General features: G+C 40.6%; 1 protein-coding gene across 2 annotated transcripts in view; it reads left to right on the plus strand.

Annotated features, from left to right (window-relative positions):
* BZW2 (basic leucine zipper and W2 domains 2) overlaps positions 1 to 22,110 on the plus strand; it is a 56,592-nt gene that overhangs the window by 34,023 nt on the left and 459 nt on the right. For both annotated transcript variants that reach the window (XM_055706597.1, XM_055706596.1), the window contains 6 exons: positions 2,823 to 2,958; positions 6,322 to 6,431; positions 8,978 to 9,148; positions 9,627 to 9,773; positions 13,798 to 13,936; positions 20,355 to 20,477. In XM_055706597.1, the coding sequence (XP_055562572.1) occupies positions 2,823 to 2,958; positions 6,322 to 6,431; positions 8,978 to 9,148; positions 9,627 to 9,773; positions 13,798 to 13,936; positions 20,355 to 20,477 (826 nt within the window). The remainder of the gene's footprint in view (positions 1 to 2,822; positions 2,959 to 6,321; positions 6,432 to 8,977; positions 9,149 to 9,626; positions 9,774 to 13,797; positions 13,937 to 20,354; positions 20,478 to 22,110) is intronic.

Here is a 22,110-nt window from a genome sequence, read left to right on the forward strand (position 1 = left end):
ATGGTAAAAGTAAAGCTCTTAAAGTAAACAGCAATAAAAATCTGAAACAACAGCTTTGAACTGAATGTTTTGTTCTTTTTGATGGTTTTTAAGTAGGTTCATTAGAGGTTTTATTCATCCTATCACCCAGTCTCCCTCTAAATCAGACTGTTTCACAATTGCTTGAAAGTATAGAATAATATCCTTGAACAGCAGAAAATGACATGTACATTTATTTGAGCTGCTTTTAAAAAATATTAGTAAAGCAAAAATTATGCTAGTAGCACCAACAGTGGTTTAAATAGTGAGAGATGTGTAGGAGATGAGATTGCTGCTCAGAACATACTGCAATGGGGTACAGTTCAAGAACCCTATAATTCAGATTTATGCTAAGAGACTTGCAAGATACATGTTTCAAAAGAAGGGGAAGAGGATGAGTCTGTGGACTTCATAGGTAGGTGATTTCAGGCCTTACAAAATATTTGAACAAATACAGATTTCTCAAAACCAGAGTTGATAAATATTTGGATGTCCTTCTCTTAGAATCCTTTTCTACCTTGGACTGCATAATTCTGGCTTTGCAGCTGAATTTCCTGCCGGTTTTGCTTTTATGACTCAAATCTGAAAAGAATGGGTGAAACTGTTCGTGATCTAGTCCTTACTGACAAAATCCAGTGGAGGTTATAGCTCAGAAGTATGTCAAAACCTGGTCTGTCGTGTTAAAGTAATGAGTGTGACCACTTTCTAATCAGAATGGTCATCTTTTGCTTGCATGGGAGCAGAAGGAAGAAGAGTTAAGTAGGCTATACAGAAATCTAAAGCTGTTTCCTCTTTGTTAACATGCTCAGTCTTAGTAGTTACAGTAAAGAACAAAAGGTCTAATTCCAGCATTTTTTTTTCTTGTTGGGCAGATCTCATTTTGGTAGAGTATTATTGATAAAGTTTGTATAAAGAAAGCTTTAAATCCCCAGGCCTCCATTTTACACTAGGCTTATATTGAAATTCTGTAAAAAAGTCTTATTAAATGTGGCCCTGGAGTTCCTTTTCCTGTGCCATTATATGGACCAGTTAATTGCTGCATTTGGAAATTCAGCACACCGCTTCTCTCTCCTCCATATATTTAGAAATAATAATTCCATGCATCTGCATCCCAAATTTTCATACATTTTTTGGTTGTGGGTCACAGTTTGTTGAAATAAAATTACACCTTGAGATTTTATAGTTTCATAATTCTTCTTTTAAGCTAAAACTGCGTGTTGCAGTCATTTGGCTGAAGCCTGCTAAAAAAACCCAAAGGATTTGTCTGTGGCTGAATCATTCAGGCCTGTGTAAGCTGTAATTTTAAAGCTGATGTTATGATGTAAGTACCACCGAATGAATGAGGTTTTTTTAGTTCTGTTCGCTGATACAGAGCAGAGCTATTCATAAAACAAGACGTGAGTTTTAATAACTAACTTCATTATTTATCCAGGTTTTTAAAGTATCACTACATTCAGAAAGGTTTGCAGTTAATTATAGGTTGCTTAGGTATCTTGGAGAAGAGCTCTGACGCTCTGTGGTAACAAACAAGCACTGGAGTGTGTGATATGCTGTCCCTTTGTATGGGTAGAATTTGGTAATTAAGAAATACCCTTAATTTGGAAACTGGGTGGGAATTTTCCATCAGAATGAGCTGTTCTGCTTTGATTGCATCTGTTGCCCATTTGGAGAAGGAAAAAGGGTATCATGACAGCAGAAGGTAGTGAATAAAGTGCTGGTAGCTGAACAAGGAAATGAGAGTTCCATTTTAACTCCAGAAATGGATGTCTGCAGTCTTTTTTTTTTTTTTTTTTGTGTGTGTGTGTGGTGGCAGTAAATTTGGAAGTGAGCTTCTGATGGAGTCAGCAGCTTTTTGCAACGAATGAAGCTGCCCTTTGCTGTCTAGCCTCCTTTTTCCCATCACCCATATTGTGATTGCTAATGTGTTAACAGTAATGCTAGTGACAAAATCTCGTTTTGCACAACTTTTTTCCTGGTGTAAAGGAAAAGAGGTCTAATGTACTTCATCAATGCGCTTTCAAGTAATTAATTTTGACATATGATCTTAAGATATTTAAAATAGACTTAATTGCCATTTTTGGACTTTTAAGTTAAATACATGGTTCAGATCTTCTAGCATTTAAGGTGTTAAGATTTGTAATCCTTCTTCAACCTATCTCTTTCCTCTTGTAATTAGTAGTGGGAATGGTGAGGTTTTAAAGCAGGTTTTGTTCCTGTCTGTCTTTTGTCAGCTTTATCAAGAATGCCTGAACTTTACATGTAATCTCTTATTTTAGCCAATAGAAAATCTGTTGTGATTGTGTTGTGTTCTCTTCCCCAAAAGGAAAACAGGAAACTTTCTCATCCTTCTTTTGTTTGTATAAGTAATAGTTTTTGTAAGCTAGAAAATACACTACAACTGTGCGGGGCTTAGTCCAAAGTCTGAATATGTGAATGGGCAGGCTCCTGTCAGCCTGTTGAAATCAGTAAGTCTGCCATCCTGTAATTTGTGGGTCTCAAGCCTTTACCAAGCATTTCTGGTTTTACCCATATATATGTATATTTGGATTGTCTCCCTGAGTAAGGCTGTATTCCACATGCTTACATTCTTACAAAAAGTGAAATTACAAGAATCGGTGAAATAGTATTGCCATGTTTCAGGACAGATTTTGACATGTTTGCTATTAATTATAGTGGGACTTCTTGAGAAAGAAGAACTTAACTGTGCTAACATTAGTCTTGACTTGTTTTCATTGCCTATGGCTCAACTCCTTTTTTTTTTTTTTTTTTTTTTTTTTTTTTTTCTCCCCTTGTCTGACCCACAGCTTCTGCTGTTTCTTAAAGCCTTTACTGAGACAGAACAGACAAAGCTGGCAATGCTTTCTGGCATCCTGTTAGCCAACGGGACTCTTCCTGCTACAATTTTAACAAGCCTCTTCACCGACAGTATAGTCAAAGAAGGTAATTTTCTATATGGTCTTTTTTCTTATATCAGCTTTAATAGGGGATGTATTTTATTGCAACATATTTTATACATTGGAAGCTTGTAACTGTACAACAGAAATCAGTATTTTAATGCAGAAGCATATACAGACAGCAATGGCTAACATACTTTATGAAATCTAGTAAGAGGGTGGTCAAGTATAGGAAAAAGGCAACAAAAAGCAAAAACAAACCCCAAAGGAGTTATGTTTTTTGGAAGTTATACATGTGTGTGCAAAATTGTACAATATATGTATTATTGTGATACTATAAAAGTGTGGAGTATAACATCTATTCCTGAGATATGTCTACTAGGATTTTTTCAAGTGTTGCCAATATTGTGTGAATTTGAGTGTGAAGCGGGACAGCGAGCACATACAGGCCAACTGGATACTGCAGAATAAAAAAGCCCCTCAAACCTTTATTTTTGCCCTCATACCAGTAGTGATCAGATTGATACACTTTCCCACGGACTTGTATTCACCATGTGATGAGTAACTGTTCTTTCAGTCTTAGGGTATAATGTCTTTTTGGGATGACTTTTTTTTTTTTTGTGGGTTTTTATTTGGTTACTTATTTATAGCCATCAGCCTTGGAGTCCTGATTTCCCACATGCTTGTTCAACAATGTCTCTCTCTGCCAGTTACTGTCTACCTGAAATAATTACAAATGCACTGTCAGTGCTGAACAGTTTACACAAAATCTTTCTGGTTTTGTTAAAGAACTATATATTAGCTAAAATTTATTCTAATCTTCATTTAAAAAAAACGTATTCTAACTTCATGTTCTCATTTGCCGCATGATAATCATTACATTTGTTTTCGAAATGCTGCAGAAAGAAAAGACACAGCTGCAGCTTTGCTCTGTCATCACTCGCAGCTTTCAGAATCAAAATTTAAGTAGGAGAAAATTCAAACAAGCACTAATCCATGTGTTAGGGTGATTGCCTGCAATTTTTTTAAAGTGTAGTCTGTTCCTAGTTATGGGGAAAGACAAGAGGCATATGAAAACTCGTATTTTTTTAAAACTCAAGCAATTTGTTAAATTTTAAATTTTAACATTTTAGGAATACAATTGTTATGTAGGAATCCTAGAACAAATTCCATTTGCATTATGGACTTATGTTTCTGGGAGCCCTAAACTTTTGTCAGGAGCTTACATATACTTTTGGTTCTTGGTTTATATATACTAAAAACATACCTGTGTCAGCATTGGAGGAAAAGATTTTTCAATCAGTGTCCTGAAATAGATCTTTTATGGAAGAATAATTAAAGATGCAAAGATAATTGAGAAACAGGAAAAAGAGCAAGGCTTAAAACAGGTTATAAAAATAAGCTTGATACATTCTTTGACTTACAAAAACCCATGCTGCCCGCAGGGAAAGTTAAAATACATGAGGAAACGATTAGGTGAGCTGAGGAAGTTGTTGATCAGCATGGGAATTGTAATATTATCAAGGAATTGGCTGAAAGTGAGATAAGGGTAGATTGCAGACAGGAGATCTGTCAAGTTTGAGGGCAGATGCCAAATGCGTTTTAGTATTACTTATTTTCAGTGTTGTCATTACTTTTACTGTGATGTATAGGTGTAAAAAAAAATGTTGGGGGGGGTTGTCTCTAGCAGGGACAAAGAAGGGTCTAGACAGTGGTGGAACATCATCAGGGTTAGTGTACCCTTCTTGTCACCCATGCTGGAAGACCAGTGCAAATGCAAAGAGCAGCTAATGGCATTCATCTTACATACAGGAACTGGCCGGTGATAAATTTGGTCTGTAAACTACAAGTTTGAAAACGTCTGTGAGTAGTGAAGCCCTAGAACAATCTTCCTCTAATACTGGTACTGACATAAAACTTGTTTTGTTTTGAGCTAAAACTTGAAAAAGGGTTTAGGACATGGGTACTGGGACAGTGCATTGTGACAGAGACTGTTCCATTCAATTTTGGTATTGAACACGTAAGCCCCATGTTGGATATGCCGAACTGTGTTTGCAGGTTCAGAAATCAGAGGTGGAAGTTACGCCTAGGTCCCCTGCTGGTGGACCAGGCTTTGTGAGTCTTGACTGGTCAGCCTACGGTACTTAAAATTGCTGCATCATGCTGATTTCACTTTGAACCTGCTGTACACATGTAAAACAAGCCCGAAGTTGTATTTGTAGGCTTCTCTTGGCGTGGTTTTGAGCATCCATGGTTCCACATAGTTGTAATGCAAGATCCTTAAAGTAGTACTAAGCTCTAGAAATAAGGTTGCCAAAACTGTCGTAACAGTCAAGATCTGTAATGAATGTTAATGAAGTTTACACTGCTCTGGGAATAATTTCTTCTGTTCTTGTTTGATGACTCATTTAGTCAGTCCTGGAAGTAAAAAGAATGGATATCTATCTATAAAGTGCAATGACTAAGAATGATGAAGCTACTTCCTACCAGTATGTCCCATGTAGCTCTCGGAGCTTCAGGACTGTTTGGAGGTGAAACAGAAAACTGTAACAACCGGCTGTAGCATAGTATACCATTATCACCACTCTCCATAGCACTGTAAATGTTGATATGAGTGTAGTACAGAGAAGCATAACTGGCCTGTCAAGGACCTTTCTCAAGGATGAGCTGGGTCTCCATCTCAGACCGTTCAGCTTCCTTCAGCTCCCTGCACGTGCTACTCGCAGCCAAGAAGCCAGAGCAGAGCCGTGGTGGTGCTCTCTAGGAAACAGGAGGTGTGGGGCTAATGGTTTGTTAGCTTCCCTGGGAAACCTACAGCTAGCCGAGGTAGAGTTCATTTGATTTAATGCACAAAACACTAAGTTGTATTTTAAGGAAGGAGTTTTTCCACTTAAAATAGTATTTGTGCCTGGTCCTACCAGCTACTAAATGACTCCTAGGAGGACAGGGTACAATCAGTTTCCTTTAAGTTGCAGTCATTTAACCCTGTTCCAGGACTTGCTTAAAAGCTCTTTGAAGATATGTTTTTTTCACTTCTTATTCCTAACTATCCTTTACTATTTTGTGCCTTCATTTCCATACTGATTTATTGTGTAACTTTTCCTTTTGCATTGGAATTGGTCTGTAAATTGAGGAGGTAGGAAAAAAAATTGCAGAGAAAATCTTTGAACAAGTGAATGGATGATGAGTGATACAAAATGGAAAGATTTTTCAAACAATCAAGCATACTTCAGAAAATTAATACTGCATGAAAGAAAACAAAAAACATTTCAGCTCTACATGTTTGGTCCCATTGTCATGAATGTATGGACATTCCATATTCTTGTAACCTTGTTGTAACCTTGTAATTCTTACGCCCATCTCTAATTCATGTTGAAAATTGCTGAAGTGTGTGTTTCCTCTCAAACAGGGATTGCAGCCTCTTTTGCTGTAAAGCTTTTTAAGGCATGGATGGCAGAGAAAGATGCCAATTCTGTTACCTCTGCTTTAAGAAAAGCCAACCTTGATAAGAGATTGCTAGTAAGTACAAGATATTTTCAATAACCCTTATGTCTCCTTAGGAAAGAGAAGGAAATAAAATGCAGATGGTAGTTTGCTGTAAGCATGTAAACTCCCCCTCAGACTCTTACCTTTTTTTTTTTTTCCCAAATATTTTGAATCACAGCAATATTCATATGGCTGTAGCATTCATATAGGTTCAGGGATATTAAATATCACATGTTTTTACATTCTGTCTCTATTTATCCTGTGGTTAAATGCCTTCTGAAAGACTGTGTATATGGGGCTTGGGAATTAATTAAATGTGTGGTTTTTTTCTTAACCACTGCTAACAAAACAAACCACCAGCAGCTTTGTGTGGACTTTTATTTTTTTTGAATTATGTTTTACTTTTTTAAATAATAAAGTGTAAAGTGTTGTGAGTAGAATATAAGGTTCCAAAGTGACAGTGTTTAAATAGTATAGCAAAAGGACAGTAAGCTAATTTTCTACAGCAGTAGCCATCTGGGTAGCGTAACTGGCCCTGCAGTGATGACAGCAGACCTAGTAGGAGCAATGCAGGAAGGCTTTTCAGCCTTTGGACTCCAAACCTGTGTTCTGGCTTTGTAGCAATGGCCTGAGGTATTTAGAGTATACATGAATATGCAGCAATGTCATGTGCCTTTCTCTCCCAGTGTCTGTCTGAAGATCATTAGGGTTTTTTTAATCCTCAAAAAGATTTCTGCTGTGATAATCCAATCAAATATGCTACATCTTGTGTAGCACTGCCTGGAGAATTTCAGTAGTATTTCCTGTTTCTACCTCAATAATTTATGATTAAGGAAAAATCTTTCAGAAATGAAGCAGCCTCCCACACTCCTTCATCTCTTCAATTAGTATTTGATTTTAAGACTCCAAGTCATAAAAAATTTGCCGTAAAGCTGGGAAATGGGCTAATTACACTGTTTATTAGAGAGAGGAAAAAAGCAAACTGCGTCTTCTTTCTATTTGAAACTTGACTGACTTAAACTTTCAGCTGTTGGGTCTCATTATGCTGCTATATTAAACAACTACAAAGTAACAGATGATGTGGCCTGGCATAGATGGCTATATTAAACAACTACAAAGTAACAGATGAAGTGGCCTGGCATAGATGGCTTCATGAAACTGTCGTCTTAATCTCATTTTTAGTAAGTAACCATATTGAGGGTCTCTAGCTTCTTTGCAACAACAACAAAAAAATGCTGTCCCACAAGTTGTTGATAGATGGTGTCCTGGTTTAACCCCGGCTGGTAATTAAGTACCACGCAGCCGCTCTCTCACACACCCCCTCACCCAGAGGGATGGGGAGGAGAGTTGGAAAGGAATGTAAAACTCGAGGGTTGAGATAAGAGCAATTTAATAATTGAAATAGAATAAAAATGAAAGAACAATAATGATTGCAAAAGTTGTAAAAAAAAAAAAAAAAGAGAGGGAGGGAAAGAATAAAATCGAGAGGGAAAGGAAGAAAGAAACACGCAGTGCACAATGCAGCTGCTCACCACCTGCCAGCTGATGCCCAGCCAGCCCCTGAGCAACGACCTGCCTGCCCCGGCCAACCCCCAGGTATATATACCAGGCGTGCCGTCCCATGGTATGGAATACTGCTTTGGCTAGTTTGGGTCAGCTGCCCTGGCTGTGTCCCCTCCCAATTCCTTGTGCCCCTCCAGCCTTTTCACTAACAAGGCCTGAGGAACTGAAAAGTCTTTGACTTAGTATAAATGTTACTTAGCAGCAACTAAAACCATCAGTGTGTTATCAGCGTTGTTCTCACATCAAAGCTAAACCACAGCACCACACTAGCTTCTAAGAAGATAATTAACTCTATCCCAGCTGAAACCAGGACAGATGGTTAGCTGGGTGGTGAGCAAATGACATTGAATCCTTGTCAAGATGGCACATTTGCTGTAGCAAAGTTTAAGAATATTTTCAAATTTTCTAAGTAGCTGGACTTTAATAATTCAAAGACACTGTCAATCTATGATTTAGAAATGCCTACAGGAGGTAATGCAATACATAGTGGGTTTTGTGATTTTTTTTAAATGATGCATTAGTGATTGCTACTCTGCTGAGCAACGATCACATCAGGCCAGGGTGCCTGGGCCACTTACATATTGCTAAGTGTGGTGTTTTTTTTAAGAGGGAAGTGTGTGGAGGCACTGAGAGGGCGTAGTAAAGGTGCTTCGCATGTAATGGCTTTACCATCTATTCCTTTGTACTTTCCCTACAAGACTCTTGGAATCTGGAAAAAGTGTAGTTTCTGTGGGGGCTGTTTTGAGCCACATCTTTACCTCACAGCTATTCATAAGTACGTGCAGTTCACACGGACTGAGTTTTAGGGTTTTTGCATAACCAGGCATCGTTTTTCCCCTCCGCTGTAATGAAACACGAGTGAACTGTTGATTTTTCCAGTGTTAATGTAAGCATTGACTTTTTTCAAGTGCAGTACCAGGTGACTCCCATTGTTCATTCGTAAAAAATGTTCCTTCTATTCTGTCGAGAGTCACAATTGGTTATTTATTTAACAGAGAGCCTTCCTGTCTTTTTAGGAACTATTTCCAGCCAACCGGCAGAATGTGGACCATTTTGCCAAGTATTTTACTGAAGCAGGTCTAAAAGAGCTCTCAGATTTCCTTAGAGTTCAGCAGTCACTGGGGACTCGTAAAGAACTTCAAAAAGAGCTGCAAGAACGTCTCTCTCAGGAATGCCCAATTAAAGAGGTAAAGAGTGGGGTTTTTTTACAACTTTCTGTTCAAATAATCATAGTCAAAGACTTAAGTCAATACTAGGTTGAGAGAAACAGGTATGAACGCCACATAGATTTCTTCTGTTTTTCTGTTAATTATTTTAATTTATTCATCAGTTCACTCTGCTTAAGGCTAAAGCAACAAAACATCCTCTGGATTTATAAGTGCAGCTGCCTACAGGGTGGGGGGTTTTGTTCAGTTATGCTTGGTGGAATGGATTTCATTTAACGACATTAACTGTTAGGTTGGAGAGGAGGAACAAAACTTTAGTCAAGTTATAGTAACGTTGCTAAATATAAAAGCATGCTAAATGGTTTTTTTTAATTATTATTGTTGTTTTGATTTTGTTTCTTATTACTTCTATATTGTGGTGTTATTTGTAAATGACTGCAAGTATTGAAGTCAGCATCGGTTTTGGCTGATTGGAAACATTACTTATTTCCTGCTCCAGGTAGTGCTTTATGTAAAAGAGGAAATGAAAAGAAATGAGCTGCCAGAGCCGGCAGTGATTGGTCTCCTGTGGACCTGTGTCATGAATGCTGTGGAATGGAACAAGAAAGAAGAGCTGGTTGCAGAGCAGGCCCTCAAACACCTAAAGGTGAGTGCATGTGTATAGAGTGGAAGGGCTGTTGTGAATTAACAAATACATTCTACAGCTGTCAAGTTTTTACCTGTTTAAATCCAGGAGACTGAAGAATTCTGAGGACTGATACTGAGCACATCAAGCATTGTGTGTAGTCCCTTCTCCTTTGGTTAAGTGAATGCAAGGTTGAGGTAGTTCAGACTATCGAATGCCCTGAGGCATACAGTGCAAAGAGCCAGTGCAAACTGTGGTGGTCACAGCCTGAGCGCCTCTGCATTGTGCTTTCTCAGTGCAACAGGTCCTGAAAGGCTCCTTGCACTGGGGACAGGGCTAAGCAAATGCCTCGGCGTTTGATTGAACCTGCCTGCAGAACTGCCTTTGCAATGTCTTTGCAAGAAGCAAAGACTTCTTGGGAGCATGGTGAGGCTGCACCTGCGCTGGCTTTGCACAGAGGTAGTTAGATCTAGACAGGGTACTGAGCTCAGAATCTGTGAAATGGCTGTTGCTGATGTTGACTGTGGGAGCTGGATACTCAATGATTTGTCAACTAACGAGCCAGGAGCTGGCTTGAGAGCATGTGCACTCTGTAGTGTGGTTACTCTCATCCAGGTACCATCCTTGTGGATGAGAGAACAGAATGCTTAGGAAGGCAGGCTGCAGTTTGCTAAGTGATGACAGATTGCAGTATCATGGTTGGTACAAAAAGCTTGTGACCCTGGAGTGCAAGAAGACCCCAAAACCGAAAAACAATGCAGAGGTGTTGTGGAGTCGTTATGGTTGGTATTCCTCATCTAAGTCTGAAGGAATCGTGTGGTGCAAGACACTTGAATGGAGAACAGAGGCAGAAGCTTTTCAGCAGTTAGTCCTTTTAAGCTGGTAAACCGCGAGCAAGAGAATACTCCCTCATAGCCAGGGCTGCAAAGATTTGCCCTAAGACAGAAGCAATCTTTACTTTATTCTTTATGATAGAATGGATTTTAAGCTTGATCTGAATTCCTTTCTTCTTCACGTTGGATGCCTCTACATATTTGGAGTTCCCACGTTGGATTAGCTCTTACTACTGTTGTCCTACCAAACCTGAATTTGGTTTCCCAATCAGTCATCCTAGAAGTGTAGTCTCTTGGGATCTTATGTAGTCTTTGATAGTAAAATTGAATGCTTTGAAGTCTTTCTTCTGAAGTGACCCAAATAGCAGTAAAAAGATGAGGTAGTTCTCAGAAGGAGGAAAGACATTGTTTTTCTTTTTGATGTAATAATTGATCATATCTCTTCAAGTTGCAATAGAGTATCCACTGAGATTTATTGTCTTAGTACTGCAGGGCAAATTAACAAACGCTTTTTGGAGTATTTGAACACTGGGAAAAGAGAGGCATAGCTGGCTTAGTGTAAATATTGTTGACTGGATGCTTAGTCCTATGCATCTCACTGACCCAAGCCGTCAGCTATGTGCGTAACCCCACTCATAAGGTAAAGCGTTTTGCCTATGTAAGATGGGCATCTTTGCAGCTACATCTGCTGCCTAAAAACAGAGGACAAGTGTGTATGGGGTATTTACTATTTGCACTTACAGTTAAGATTTTAACAGAAGCAGGAGAAATAGAAATTTAGACTTCGCTAGCTGTTATCTTTACATTTCCATGTTAAAAAATGAACAGCATTTGTTTCACATCCTTCCTCTGTGGATAGATGGAGACGATATTGGATTCCTCTCTTTGGGCTCTCAGCTGACCGCCCCAATGTGTGAGTCAACTCCCAAACTGAGGTTAGCAATGTTAGCATGACAGAGCCCAGCTCCTGTGCCCTCCTGTGTGTCAACATGCCCTGAAACTATCACGGAGTCGTTTCACCCTGGTGGTGTGAGTCAGGATGTGTATGAAGACATACTTGACATGGGCCATGCCTGGTGGTGGGATTTATTCCTGCATGGCTGTACCTGACAGATAACTTCAACAAAGCACAGCTCCCAAAGCTTTGACAGCTGGGTACCAGTCTCTTCAGTTTATTAGATTTCTTTTAGTAAGCTGTGTACAAGGGACCCCTGAAAAGATGTATCAAGGCACAGAACAGTGACCTAGTTTACAGTTCTTAACAAGCCTTGCTGCATGGGTGGCTTCCCAGTGGAGGTGGTGGGCAGCCATGAACCAGCGTACTCGGGCAGTGCAGTAAATGTCATGCCTGCCGTCCATACGACAGAACTGGCAGGAGAGATGCACTCAGAAGGAGACAGGGCAAGCTGCTAAACCCTGAATCTTACAGGATAAGCTCCTTATTGTCCCAGTAACCTCGCTGTGACACTGGGGCTTAGCCCCTGGGTCACCCTCGGTGCAGAGACAAGACGTTCCCCATGTCTGGAGGATGCTCCCCACCCAATTCGCACTGCAGGCAAGGCTGGGATGTGAGCTTCGTGACACCGCAGCTGCTGACCCGCTGCTACCTAACCCGAGGCAAATAGAAAATATTGCCACTTAGCTCAGCCAGCAAAGCAGAAGCTAATTCTATGGTTCCTTAGTCAGTTAGACACTTGTGAAACTTACAAGTCTGTACCGGTTGAGGAGTGATAGAGGCATGTGAAGAGAGCTAGTCAGATGTGGCAAGATTAAGGTGTTGTCTAAATTGAAAATATAGGATTTTTAGTATAAATTACTTAATGCTTATAAACAGCTGCACCTCACAAACCTGGGGATGGGAGTGGCTTCTGCTGAGGCTGTAAAATAAACAAACCTCAATGTGTATTGCCCCGCCTGCCTGCAACCTGCCTAGATAACCAGCTGGATGGTTCAAGGACCAAACCGGAAAAATAGAGAGTCCTGCACAGACTGCACAAGTTTTGCAGTGCTTTTACCAAAACAGTAACATTATTTCTAAGGACTTGGCTGTACCTGCCAGAAGTGGAAAAACTCAACCTCTGGTGTTAGCTACATCTAGTAATTTGTGGTAGGTACTTTTTAAAGGAGTTTCTTCCAAAATACTGTCTGCCTTCCTAGCTGCTCTTGTTACAGTTGCTGTGTGATTTCTTGCTCTTTCTTTAAGTTAATAGCTGATAATTATTTTGCAGAGGACATTCTGGACCTTTCAAATTTCAGTTGATTTTCATGTTTTTGAATAGTTTTTTTCCGCAGATCATATTGAGTAAAACCCTCAGGATTTAGCCTCTTGTAGACAACTCCTGAAGTGGATGTACTTTTGAGCATGCCCATCAGTGCTGTGGGTGTTGGGTCATTTGTTACTGGCCAGCATCCATTGGCAGCCCTGGTTGCACAGACCAGAACTCTGTGATATCAGGCCACTGCAAATCCAGCTGAAAAACACTAAACTGAGAGTGTTACTGAAAATTATGAAGAAAGGCTGAACTGATCAGTGCAAGAACAATTTAAACAGTAACCTTCATGTACATTTGGCTAGGGGCTCTGAAGATCAAGGGTAATTCATCTTCCCTTCAGCTCTGAAAAATGCTCTTAATATTGCACTAAATTTAAGATCACAGTCTTAGCTGGACTCATTACAGCGTACGAGGAAAGGAAATTGGAGAAATACGGATATAAATACTGTAGGACAGAGTGAACAGGGTATGATCCTTTAATGTAATTTTTAATTTTAAGATCTGAAATAAGAGGGGGAAAAATGCATAACAAAGAAGTTTTTTATTTATCTTTTATTACAATAATAAACTCTGGGAAAAGACAATGAAATGTACTGCTACTGTCATGTCAGAATAACGTTAGCAGTTAATATCGTGGTTTGAATACGTTGCTGTTCACCAAAGCAAAGATTGTCATGATACTCGGATGATGATAATGAGAAAACATAATGACACTTGATCACAGTTAACTGGGATTAATTTAATTCCAGTTCCTGGGACTTCTGAAACCGCTGTGAAACTAGAGATTTGTATTTTCATACACTTAATCCTTAGATGTCTTACATCGTGAACATCAATAAAGCATCACTCCTGAATCAGTAGCGTGCTACCTTGTGAGAAGTACAAACAGCAGTACTGACATTGACATGTATTTTGGTTTTTACCCTCTCTTCCTTTCAGCAATATGCCCCCCTGCTTGCTGTGTTCAGCACTCAAGGCCAGTCAGAGCTGATTCTTCTCCAGAAGGTGCAGGAGTACTGTTATGACAACATCCACTTCATGAAAGCCTTTCAGAAGATAGTGGTACTCTTTTATAAAGGTAAAAATTTATATTCACTCTTCTATACCGTGAGTGGTTGGCATAGGGAATCCACACAGCTGTGATGGGATAGGAAACAGACATTCTCGGAGTATTGCATACAAGAAGGTTGTGTTGGAGTTGAACCCTGAAAGACGCTTTGATAGTTCAAAGGAGCGTGTGGCAGCAGGAAAAGCCAAAACAAGCCCTTCTCCCTCTGTTGCGTTTATCCTGTAGTCAAGAAGCACCAGCAGGAGCCAGGCACCATCCACAGTCTGTTCAAGTGCAGCTTAGTCCTTGTATAAAACCAGTTCTAGGAAGATGTTTCTACAAATTCCTGGAGGATTTAAAAAGTAGATTAGAGCTTGGTTTTAAGAAACCTTGAAATTGCAAACCCTCGTGGTAGGAAGATGGTTTTTTTCAGGATTTGTGGTTGGTTTTTGTTTGTTTTTTGTTAATCCCTCCCTGGTAGAAGGAGCTTTCGTTATTCTTCTTTCCCTTTTCCTTTCCCTGCCAATTTCTTACAGGTGCCATAGTCTGAGGGATTTCATTTTTGTTGTGAAGTTGACTTCTTCACAAGTTTATTCTGATGGGGTTGTCATAGAGACTAATGGTCTTGCACTGCATGTGATGAGGGGGTGCCTTTAAACAGTTTGTTCTGACATTCTTGCTATAAATAGTTGAAGGAGAAGAATCAGTGGGAGTAGAAACCCAATACTGGTCTTTGTTCGCCCTGTTGTGCCCAGGCACATGTTCAAGGCAAACATGTTCAGACCGTTAAAATAATTCCATGGCTTCAGAAGGCAGAATTAAGTGAATCATGTGGATTTATTTCTATCCCTGTGTCAATATGCCATGGCCTCAATGTTTAAATGAAAAAGCAATACACTTTGTCCTGCTACCGTCAAATTCTACAAATTGTAAACATTATTAATGACTGAGGACAGATTTGAAACTGCAACCTGCAGCAAGCACTTTATTCGTTTTTCTTTGGAAAAGAAAATTCACTTTGGACATGGTGAATGAGTGCTGTAACTGCTGTGCACTCAGCCCATAAATGATTGTTAAACCAGAAATAGTTTTGGTTTGGATTCCCTTCAGAATTTTTGTGAATTCATTGCTGTGTTAGCCAGCAAGTGCAACCCTGACATTCCAAAGCATTAAAAAAAAAAAAGGAAGAACGTTAATCACTAAATTGTATGTTAAATTTAACATGGTCCAAGAACCCTGTTCCCATCTGCTTGCTCAGCCTGCATGCTCTTGTTCTGACTCTGGAGAAGCTCTCAGGCAGGCTTGTTAGGAAGGGTGAGAAGACGTTAGCCTCAGCACTACGGGTGCCACAATATTGTTCAGGATTCACATGATGTCTAGGAGAGTGTTTGGAGCTACTGTATAGCCTGTTGGTGGAAGCTGCGAGTTCAGCGTGTCCCACAAGCGTGATACTCGCTGTGCCCATATTGCTGCCTGAAATACCTCAGGCAGGCGTGCCGGAGCACCTGCCTCGGCGCCTGCTGCAGCTGCCAGCCGTCCTGGCCCGCGGAGGCTGAAGCTCTGCCCTGTTTGGCAGGCTTCCTGCTGCCTGCTACCAGCTCCTCACCTGCCTTTGCAGCCGCTGGCCGTAGGGCACTTCTGAGTGCTGGGCACAGCAAGGAAGTCTTCGTTTCCATCTGTGTTAAGGCATCTTTGCAGTGAGACGGTGTCCGTTAGGTGAGGACACGCCACTGCATTCACCAGGGAGGATTCCGAGAGCACTGGTAGTCCTCCAGTTCCTGTTTCTCCCACATGGTGTTACTGAGCTTTAGCAGCTCGTGGCTTTGGCTTGTCCAGAGCCATGCTGCCTGCCTCTGCTTTGTTTCAGTGCTGGTAGACCTCACCCCCTCCTTCTCCCCAGATCATACCTATCAACTAGAAACAAGCCATCAAGTCTTTTTAGAGAAATACACTTCATTGTAGATAAGTTGCTGATGACAGCGTATCTTGTGTTTCCTAATAGTCAAGGAAGACGACCCCTACAAGCTATTACTGGCTCTGTCAGTGGTAAGGGGACAACAGATGCCCGCGTTCTCCTTCTGTTGTGCTTCAGGTGTAACCTGCACAGGATCCGAGAGGCTTCAGGGTACCCAATTAACTTTTTCTAGTGACATATAAAGGCATCTGAAGTATCTGTGGATGGGCAGACAGAAACACAGCTATCTACCAGCATGAATGACAGTTTATTGCTTATTACTCATTATGAGGGAGTGTTTCCTGGGCGTGAACGTAGTCAGCAGTGATGATAGGCACCAAATGCCACTCATGCTTTGACAAATTAAATTGTATGACTGCCTCTTGTCAGCATGTCCAACATCTTGCATTTAAATCTTTCCAATATTTCCATCATAAAGTAGCCCTTGGGTTACTTTCCTGGGAATTACCTGGTGATACCTAAACATATAAACAAGAATGATGGGACTCATTAGCATCTAGAAGGTCTTGAAAGCCTGTGCTGTTTGGTTTCTTTTATTCTGTCTCTGAACAAGGAGGAATATCCCCTTTTCCCCCAATGAAAGCCCAAGCCCTGTTTCCCCTTATGTGGGGAGCAGCTTCTTACCTGCTTGTAGGTATCATCTGCAAAAGCAGTTCTGTAGTCAGTTGAAACTTGTCAACATTATTATATCTTTCTGTTCCTGGTACAATGTAGAGAAAAACAAGCTGTCCAGTGATCCCTGGCTATGATCAGGTTGTTTTTCTGGTTATCACTTAAAGCCAGTGCAATTGTAAACGTGCCAGCTGCAGAATAAGAATTGCTGAGTTCTTCTGAGGGATACCGAGTAAGTTCACCAGCCTCCTTGCTAATTATGTAAGTTGAATGTTGGTTTTTAGTCCACTCCGTGTTGCAGTGTGTCCTTTAACTGTGGGTTAATTAAGCATTATTGTTATTGGATTACATGCTATATATCAGAGTCACTTGCAGAATCTCCCCTTTTTTTAGCTTGTGTCTGACCTGGGCATTTCAAAAGTGAAATCTTGACCCTATTGAATTTAATAACCATTCCTTTCATAAGGATCAGAATTTCACCCTTTGAACAGCAAACACCCTTAGCAGGCACAAAGCCTCTGTGTACTTCTGCATTAGAATTCAGGACAATGTTTACAATATACAGAAAGAAAATAAATCAGAAGCGTATGTGGAGTCATAGTCTGGTTTGCGGCAGCATGAATAGGCCTCAGAGATACTCTTCTGCAGTATGGAGTTGTTGCAACCAAATGATGCAGGCTGTCTTCTCAAACGCTGCAGGAATCCCATGCTTACAAGAACGGAATCTTCCAGTTCCGCTTGATACACAGGTTTTGCATTTTGATGGAACACAATTATCTTGAAATATCTTCCATTATTCAAGTACTTTCTTTTGGTACTAGATGCGAATTTTTCCCAGAAAAAAAAATACCATGGAGACCGTAACTGCACTGTGGGTGATACTCCTTGCATTGAAAGAGCCCTTGCCTTAAGGCTCTGTCCTCCCAACTGAGTTAGCTGTGACAGAGTTGAATTATGCAGGTTGATTGGCTGCGTTGGCAGCTGACAGGGTGCGCTTTTCCCTTTACTGCCGATGGCTACGCAGCTTGAGTTGAAAGCAGAAACTCATTCAGACTGGGTGATTTAGTACAAAGCTGAGACCTGAACTTCAAGTAACTTTCCAGTTAACCCTGCAGTAAAGACACGGGGCTTTTCAGTCTCTGCTCTGCAGCTTCTCCCTTTCATGAGGGACATCCCTGGAGGCTCTGGCTGTGGGTGGTGTGAGTGGCAGCTGGCTGCACCTGCAGGATAAACCAGCTCTCTCAGGCTGACATCACCTGGGACTGTGGTGAAAATGATGTGCACACGCCCACAAACCACAGTGTTCAGCTGTTGAAATGTATCTATAATCAAATTTAATGAGGAATAACTATAAATATACAAAATGAATCATTCCCTTCCTCCTCCCGTCTCCCCCAGTGTTCCCATTGCTTCAAAGCAACCTAGAGAAGTAGGATTAACTATACCCTGTCCTGCATGATTGTTTAATTGGGCATCTCTGTACTGACAAGAGCATATCATCTCTTATGAGCACTGGAGGCACGAATGTGTTACAAATAATATTGTTCAGAAAAGAAAGGAGAGTTGGAGTTGTCCTTTTTGGAGTTGAATTCATTTTGTTCTTTTCTGTTACTGTAGGAGGCTTATTGCTATGGAGTTACATACAGGCAAATTTTTCATCCACCTGGCTTGAGAATGTTATAATCTTTGAGGCACACAGTGAGAAAGCATGCTGCTGTTACCAGGTTTGGGGTTTTGGGGAGGGAGGGAGACGTTCCCCCTTCCTCTTTGGTAGCAAACCCCTTGAGCGTACAGTCTGCAAATCAAAAAACTAAATGTAAATCCTGTTACTGTTGAACTGAGATACGTGCCTGCCTGGAGGTGCTTCCTGGCACAGTATTGTAATACGGACTGTAATGCAGCAGTGGGCTTCTGCAGCTGCTTCTGTACAGCAGCTGCATGTTTTTAAATGTCCACAACACCCAAGAGCTAGCTTGAGCTAGGGAGGGGGTTGCTCAACCCTTTCCCCTCCTCCCCTCCCCCCTGAAATCTGTCCTCTCCCGATTTTCTTTGCCTGTCCCTAAGGATCATAATAACTGTCACACCCCGAGTAATTCTGCGGATGTAGTTGTGTGAGCTCAGGACTATGGTGCACATAAGCTTTTTACATGCAGGGATTACACTGCAGTTCCATGAATCCGTGTGAAATATTTTGAGGTTTCCTAAATGAAAATCCCGATTTGTTAAATGCTGTAATGCCTTTGAGCTGCTGATAAAGACTACTGGCAAGTATTTAATGCAACATGTTTGGAGCCTCTGTCTTAAGTCGTGTGTCCCGGTTACGTTGGAGAAAAAGTCCACTGGGGTGGGTTGTGATTTCAGGAAGATACAGCTGTGTGCGCCACTTGGAGGGTTCACCAAGTGCAACTTCATATGTACTGAAAAAAGCCTAGAGCCAGCGCAGTCCTGTTTTCCCTGCGTTTTAAGCTTACTGTCACTTGCAGCAAACTGTGGACAAGATTTGTTTTGGAAAAGCATCTGAGAGACAAGGTAACTAACTTCAGTCACACTCACTAAATTCCAGATTTTCAGTGAGACTTCATATTCTCTTACTGTTGGATGTCTTGGGATAGTTTTGATTAAGTTCAAATGTATCCCCGGCTGCTTCCATCTGTTTATTATTCAACAGTGCATGTGAAATGTCTACTGTGTCTCATTTGATCAGATGCTTTGGGGTTTTGGTGTCACTTATTTCAGTTTGCCCTCATTCCTTCCCTGCCACATGTTCTGTGACCTTTAGGCTGAAGAAGGTGGTGATGGTCAGGATGGGCGCTTTGGCAAGCAAATACCCAGTGGGTGGGACGGCACCAAGAGCTCAAGGAAGCAGTGAAGAAATCGACATAAATGTGTTGATTTTGCAGAGCAAGGGTAGTTTGTTGAAAGACAAAAAGAATGGAAATTTTAATGAGCTGTAGAAAGCTGTCTTTAGTCTTTTTATAGAACAAATATAGTTTGATTTTTTTGTTGTTGTTCTTGCCTCTTGCATTACGTAACTGCCAAAATGCCATCGTGGATCCCAGATTTTGCCTCCACAGCCATCAATTACTGAGATATTTGGCTTGGCTGGATCACAGGAGCTTTGTTCCTGGGGCTAGAGGTCTGTTGCTAGACCTAAATTTGCATCTCTTGGAAACAATAAGTGTCCTTGCTGTTTATTAGGATTTCTTTATTCTGAATTGTACTCAGCCTCACAATCCCTCACTGACGGCTGTTTTGTTCTTGATGCTTGACATAAAAAAGTCAGCTGTGCTGTCCATGTGAGCCAGTCCCTTAAAACGGGTGGTCTGAATAGTGACCTTAAAACTTAATAGCTAAAACCAATATAAAACCTTTAGGGAAAAATGATTGCCAAAGGTCCCTACTGGCTGTCTTTTAACTGTTCAATCAGGAGGTGTCTGTCACTTCAGATTTCTAGAACCATGCACAGTTCTGTGATCAAACAGCAAGAAAAAGCATGGTATTTCTTATAGTGGTAACTTCTAAGATGTGCAGACTGATTTTTTTCTTTTTTCAATCCAGCCATCTTCTGTGGTGTATTTAAAGCAGATTAATAGAGAACTTTTCTTTACAGAAGCACAATACTTGGTACTTTATTTTAAGCCTAATACATTACACATTTTACTGGATCTGGAGTCCCTTTCATGCATCGGATATTCTGTAGTGGTAGCCTAATGTAGTTCACGCAGAGCTTGTTCCACTGCGACCACATTAACTTATTTTATGCTGCCTTTAAAAAAAATAATTCCTCCTTCTTTCATGTTCAAAATCTTCTAACCTCTAAGAAGTACACTGATGTTTTACAAACACTGATCTGTGTTTCAGCTGATGTTCTGAGTGAAGAAGCTATCCTCAAGTGGTATAAAGAAGCGCATGTTGCTAAAGGCAAAAGTGTTTTTCTTGACCAGATGAAGAAATTCGTGGAGTGGCTGCAAAATGCTGAAGAAGGTATGGGTTATTTAAAGAACTATAGTAGCCTCCTCGTGAATCAAATTTATTTTTTTCAGATTTTCGTTGTACCAGGCATATGAATTATACAGACTTAGAATAGAAAAACACCAGGCATGCCTTCTCCGAATTGTTTCCAGTTGCGCCTGAGCCTAACAACAAACACTTGGTGCTTTTTGTTGTTTGTGGTGTCCTTGTGAAGTCTTTAAGTCATCAGGTACCACTTGTCTGTAGATAAATGCTTCAAGCTGCTGCTGGAAGGAGTGCTGCACTGAGGACAGTGTGAAGTACCTTGGTGTTAGCATGCCCAACTGAACAGCTCACTGTGTCAGTGCCTTTTCTGCTATTATCATCTGTACTGGAGACATGAATATAGCCTCCCTGTGCCACTGCAGCTGAAATTGCTTTTAGCTGAATGGTCAGGCTGATAGGTGGGCTGAATTTGCTGCTTTTAAAGTGGTTGTTGCAGAGAGGAACTTGTTTCCTTAGTTCCCAACGTTGTTTTTCTCATGTTCTGCACAGGAAAATACTTCAGTTTGTACTGAATAAGTAAGTTATCTTTTTTTGCATGGAGAAGGAATTACATAGTGGGAAGATCAACCCATGTGTAATAGATAGGGGTATAATTATTAGTGTTCATTTTCACCCATTTAAAATAATTAAGTTTTAGAAATTTTAAGGGAATATGTAGTAATGCCAAGGAGCAGATAAAACTGCAGCAATTCACATGTGCAGGTAGCAGTATAAAAATGGTAGCTCTTTTCACACTTGAGCCTTTGGACCAGCAATCTTGGTCTAATTAAGCATTTTGCCCCGCCCCCCTTTAATCTTCTGCTTGTATGTCTTTCTGCTGCTCTTTATTTTTATCCTTTCCTGCATGTCCCCACTGCCAGATGTCCTTAATTACCAAGTCCAGTACAAATGGAGACAAAATGTTGCTGTAAGAACACGCAGACCATGTTTGCTCTGAGAAATCTGATCTAATGTGTGACACTTGTTGGCAGCAAGCCCTTTCCTGTCAGGTGAACACAGACTGAAATACAGTATGATCTAAAGTAGCTTTAGGTAACAAAAACACCACGTATGTTCCTATTTCTAAATGACTTCTACTTCTCCTGCTTCTACTTCTAAATTACTTTTATCTTACGCTATACAAATCATAAAAAAATGTGCGCAGATATCATACCTGCTGTAGGGTAGCAGCACATCTGCCTTTCTAGATGGGCTGGATGATGATGATGGATATTTGCAGAGCAAACAGTTCAAAGGGTGCTTCCTGGATGCCAGCAGTACAGTCTGCTCATAGCAATTAGCAAATAATGCTGTTCCTTTATGAAACTCAGATGTGTGTTGTATGAGTCTGCAGATGAGGACCAGAATAATTCATAGTGATCTGGTTAAAATTCTAGTGACAGATCTATAAATGAAGAGCTCCACTGTGGAGGGTAGCAGAGTAGAAGAACCAGCTGTGCGTTACTTTTTGGTCGACTGTTTAATCTGCCAACCTCTCCTAGAAGGTACTAGGTGTGATGAAAATTTTGGATTTTGGAAGGATATCTTGTTATTTTTACAGAATTACTCACATCACTGTCCTTATGCAACCTCCATGAAGCATTTTACTTTCTTCTCTTCT

This window comes from Falco cherrug, chromosome 4 (assembly GCF_023634085.1).
Source record: "Falco cherrug isolate bFalChe1 chromosome 4, bFalChe1.pri, whole genome shotgun sequence".
Lineage (NCBI taxonomy): Eukaryota > Metazoa > Chordata > Aves > Falconiformes > Falconidae > Falco > Falco cherrug.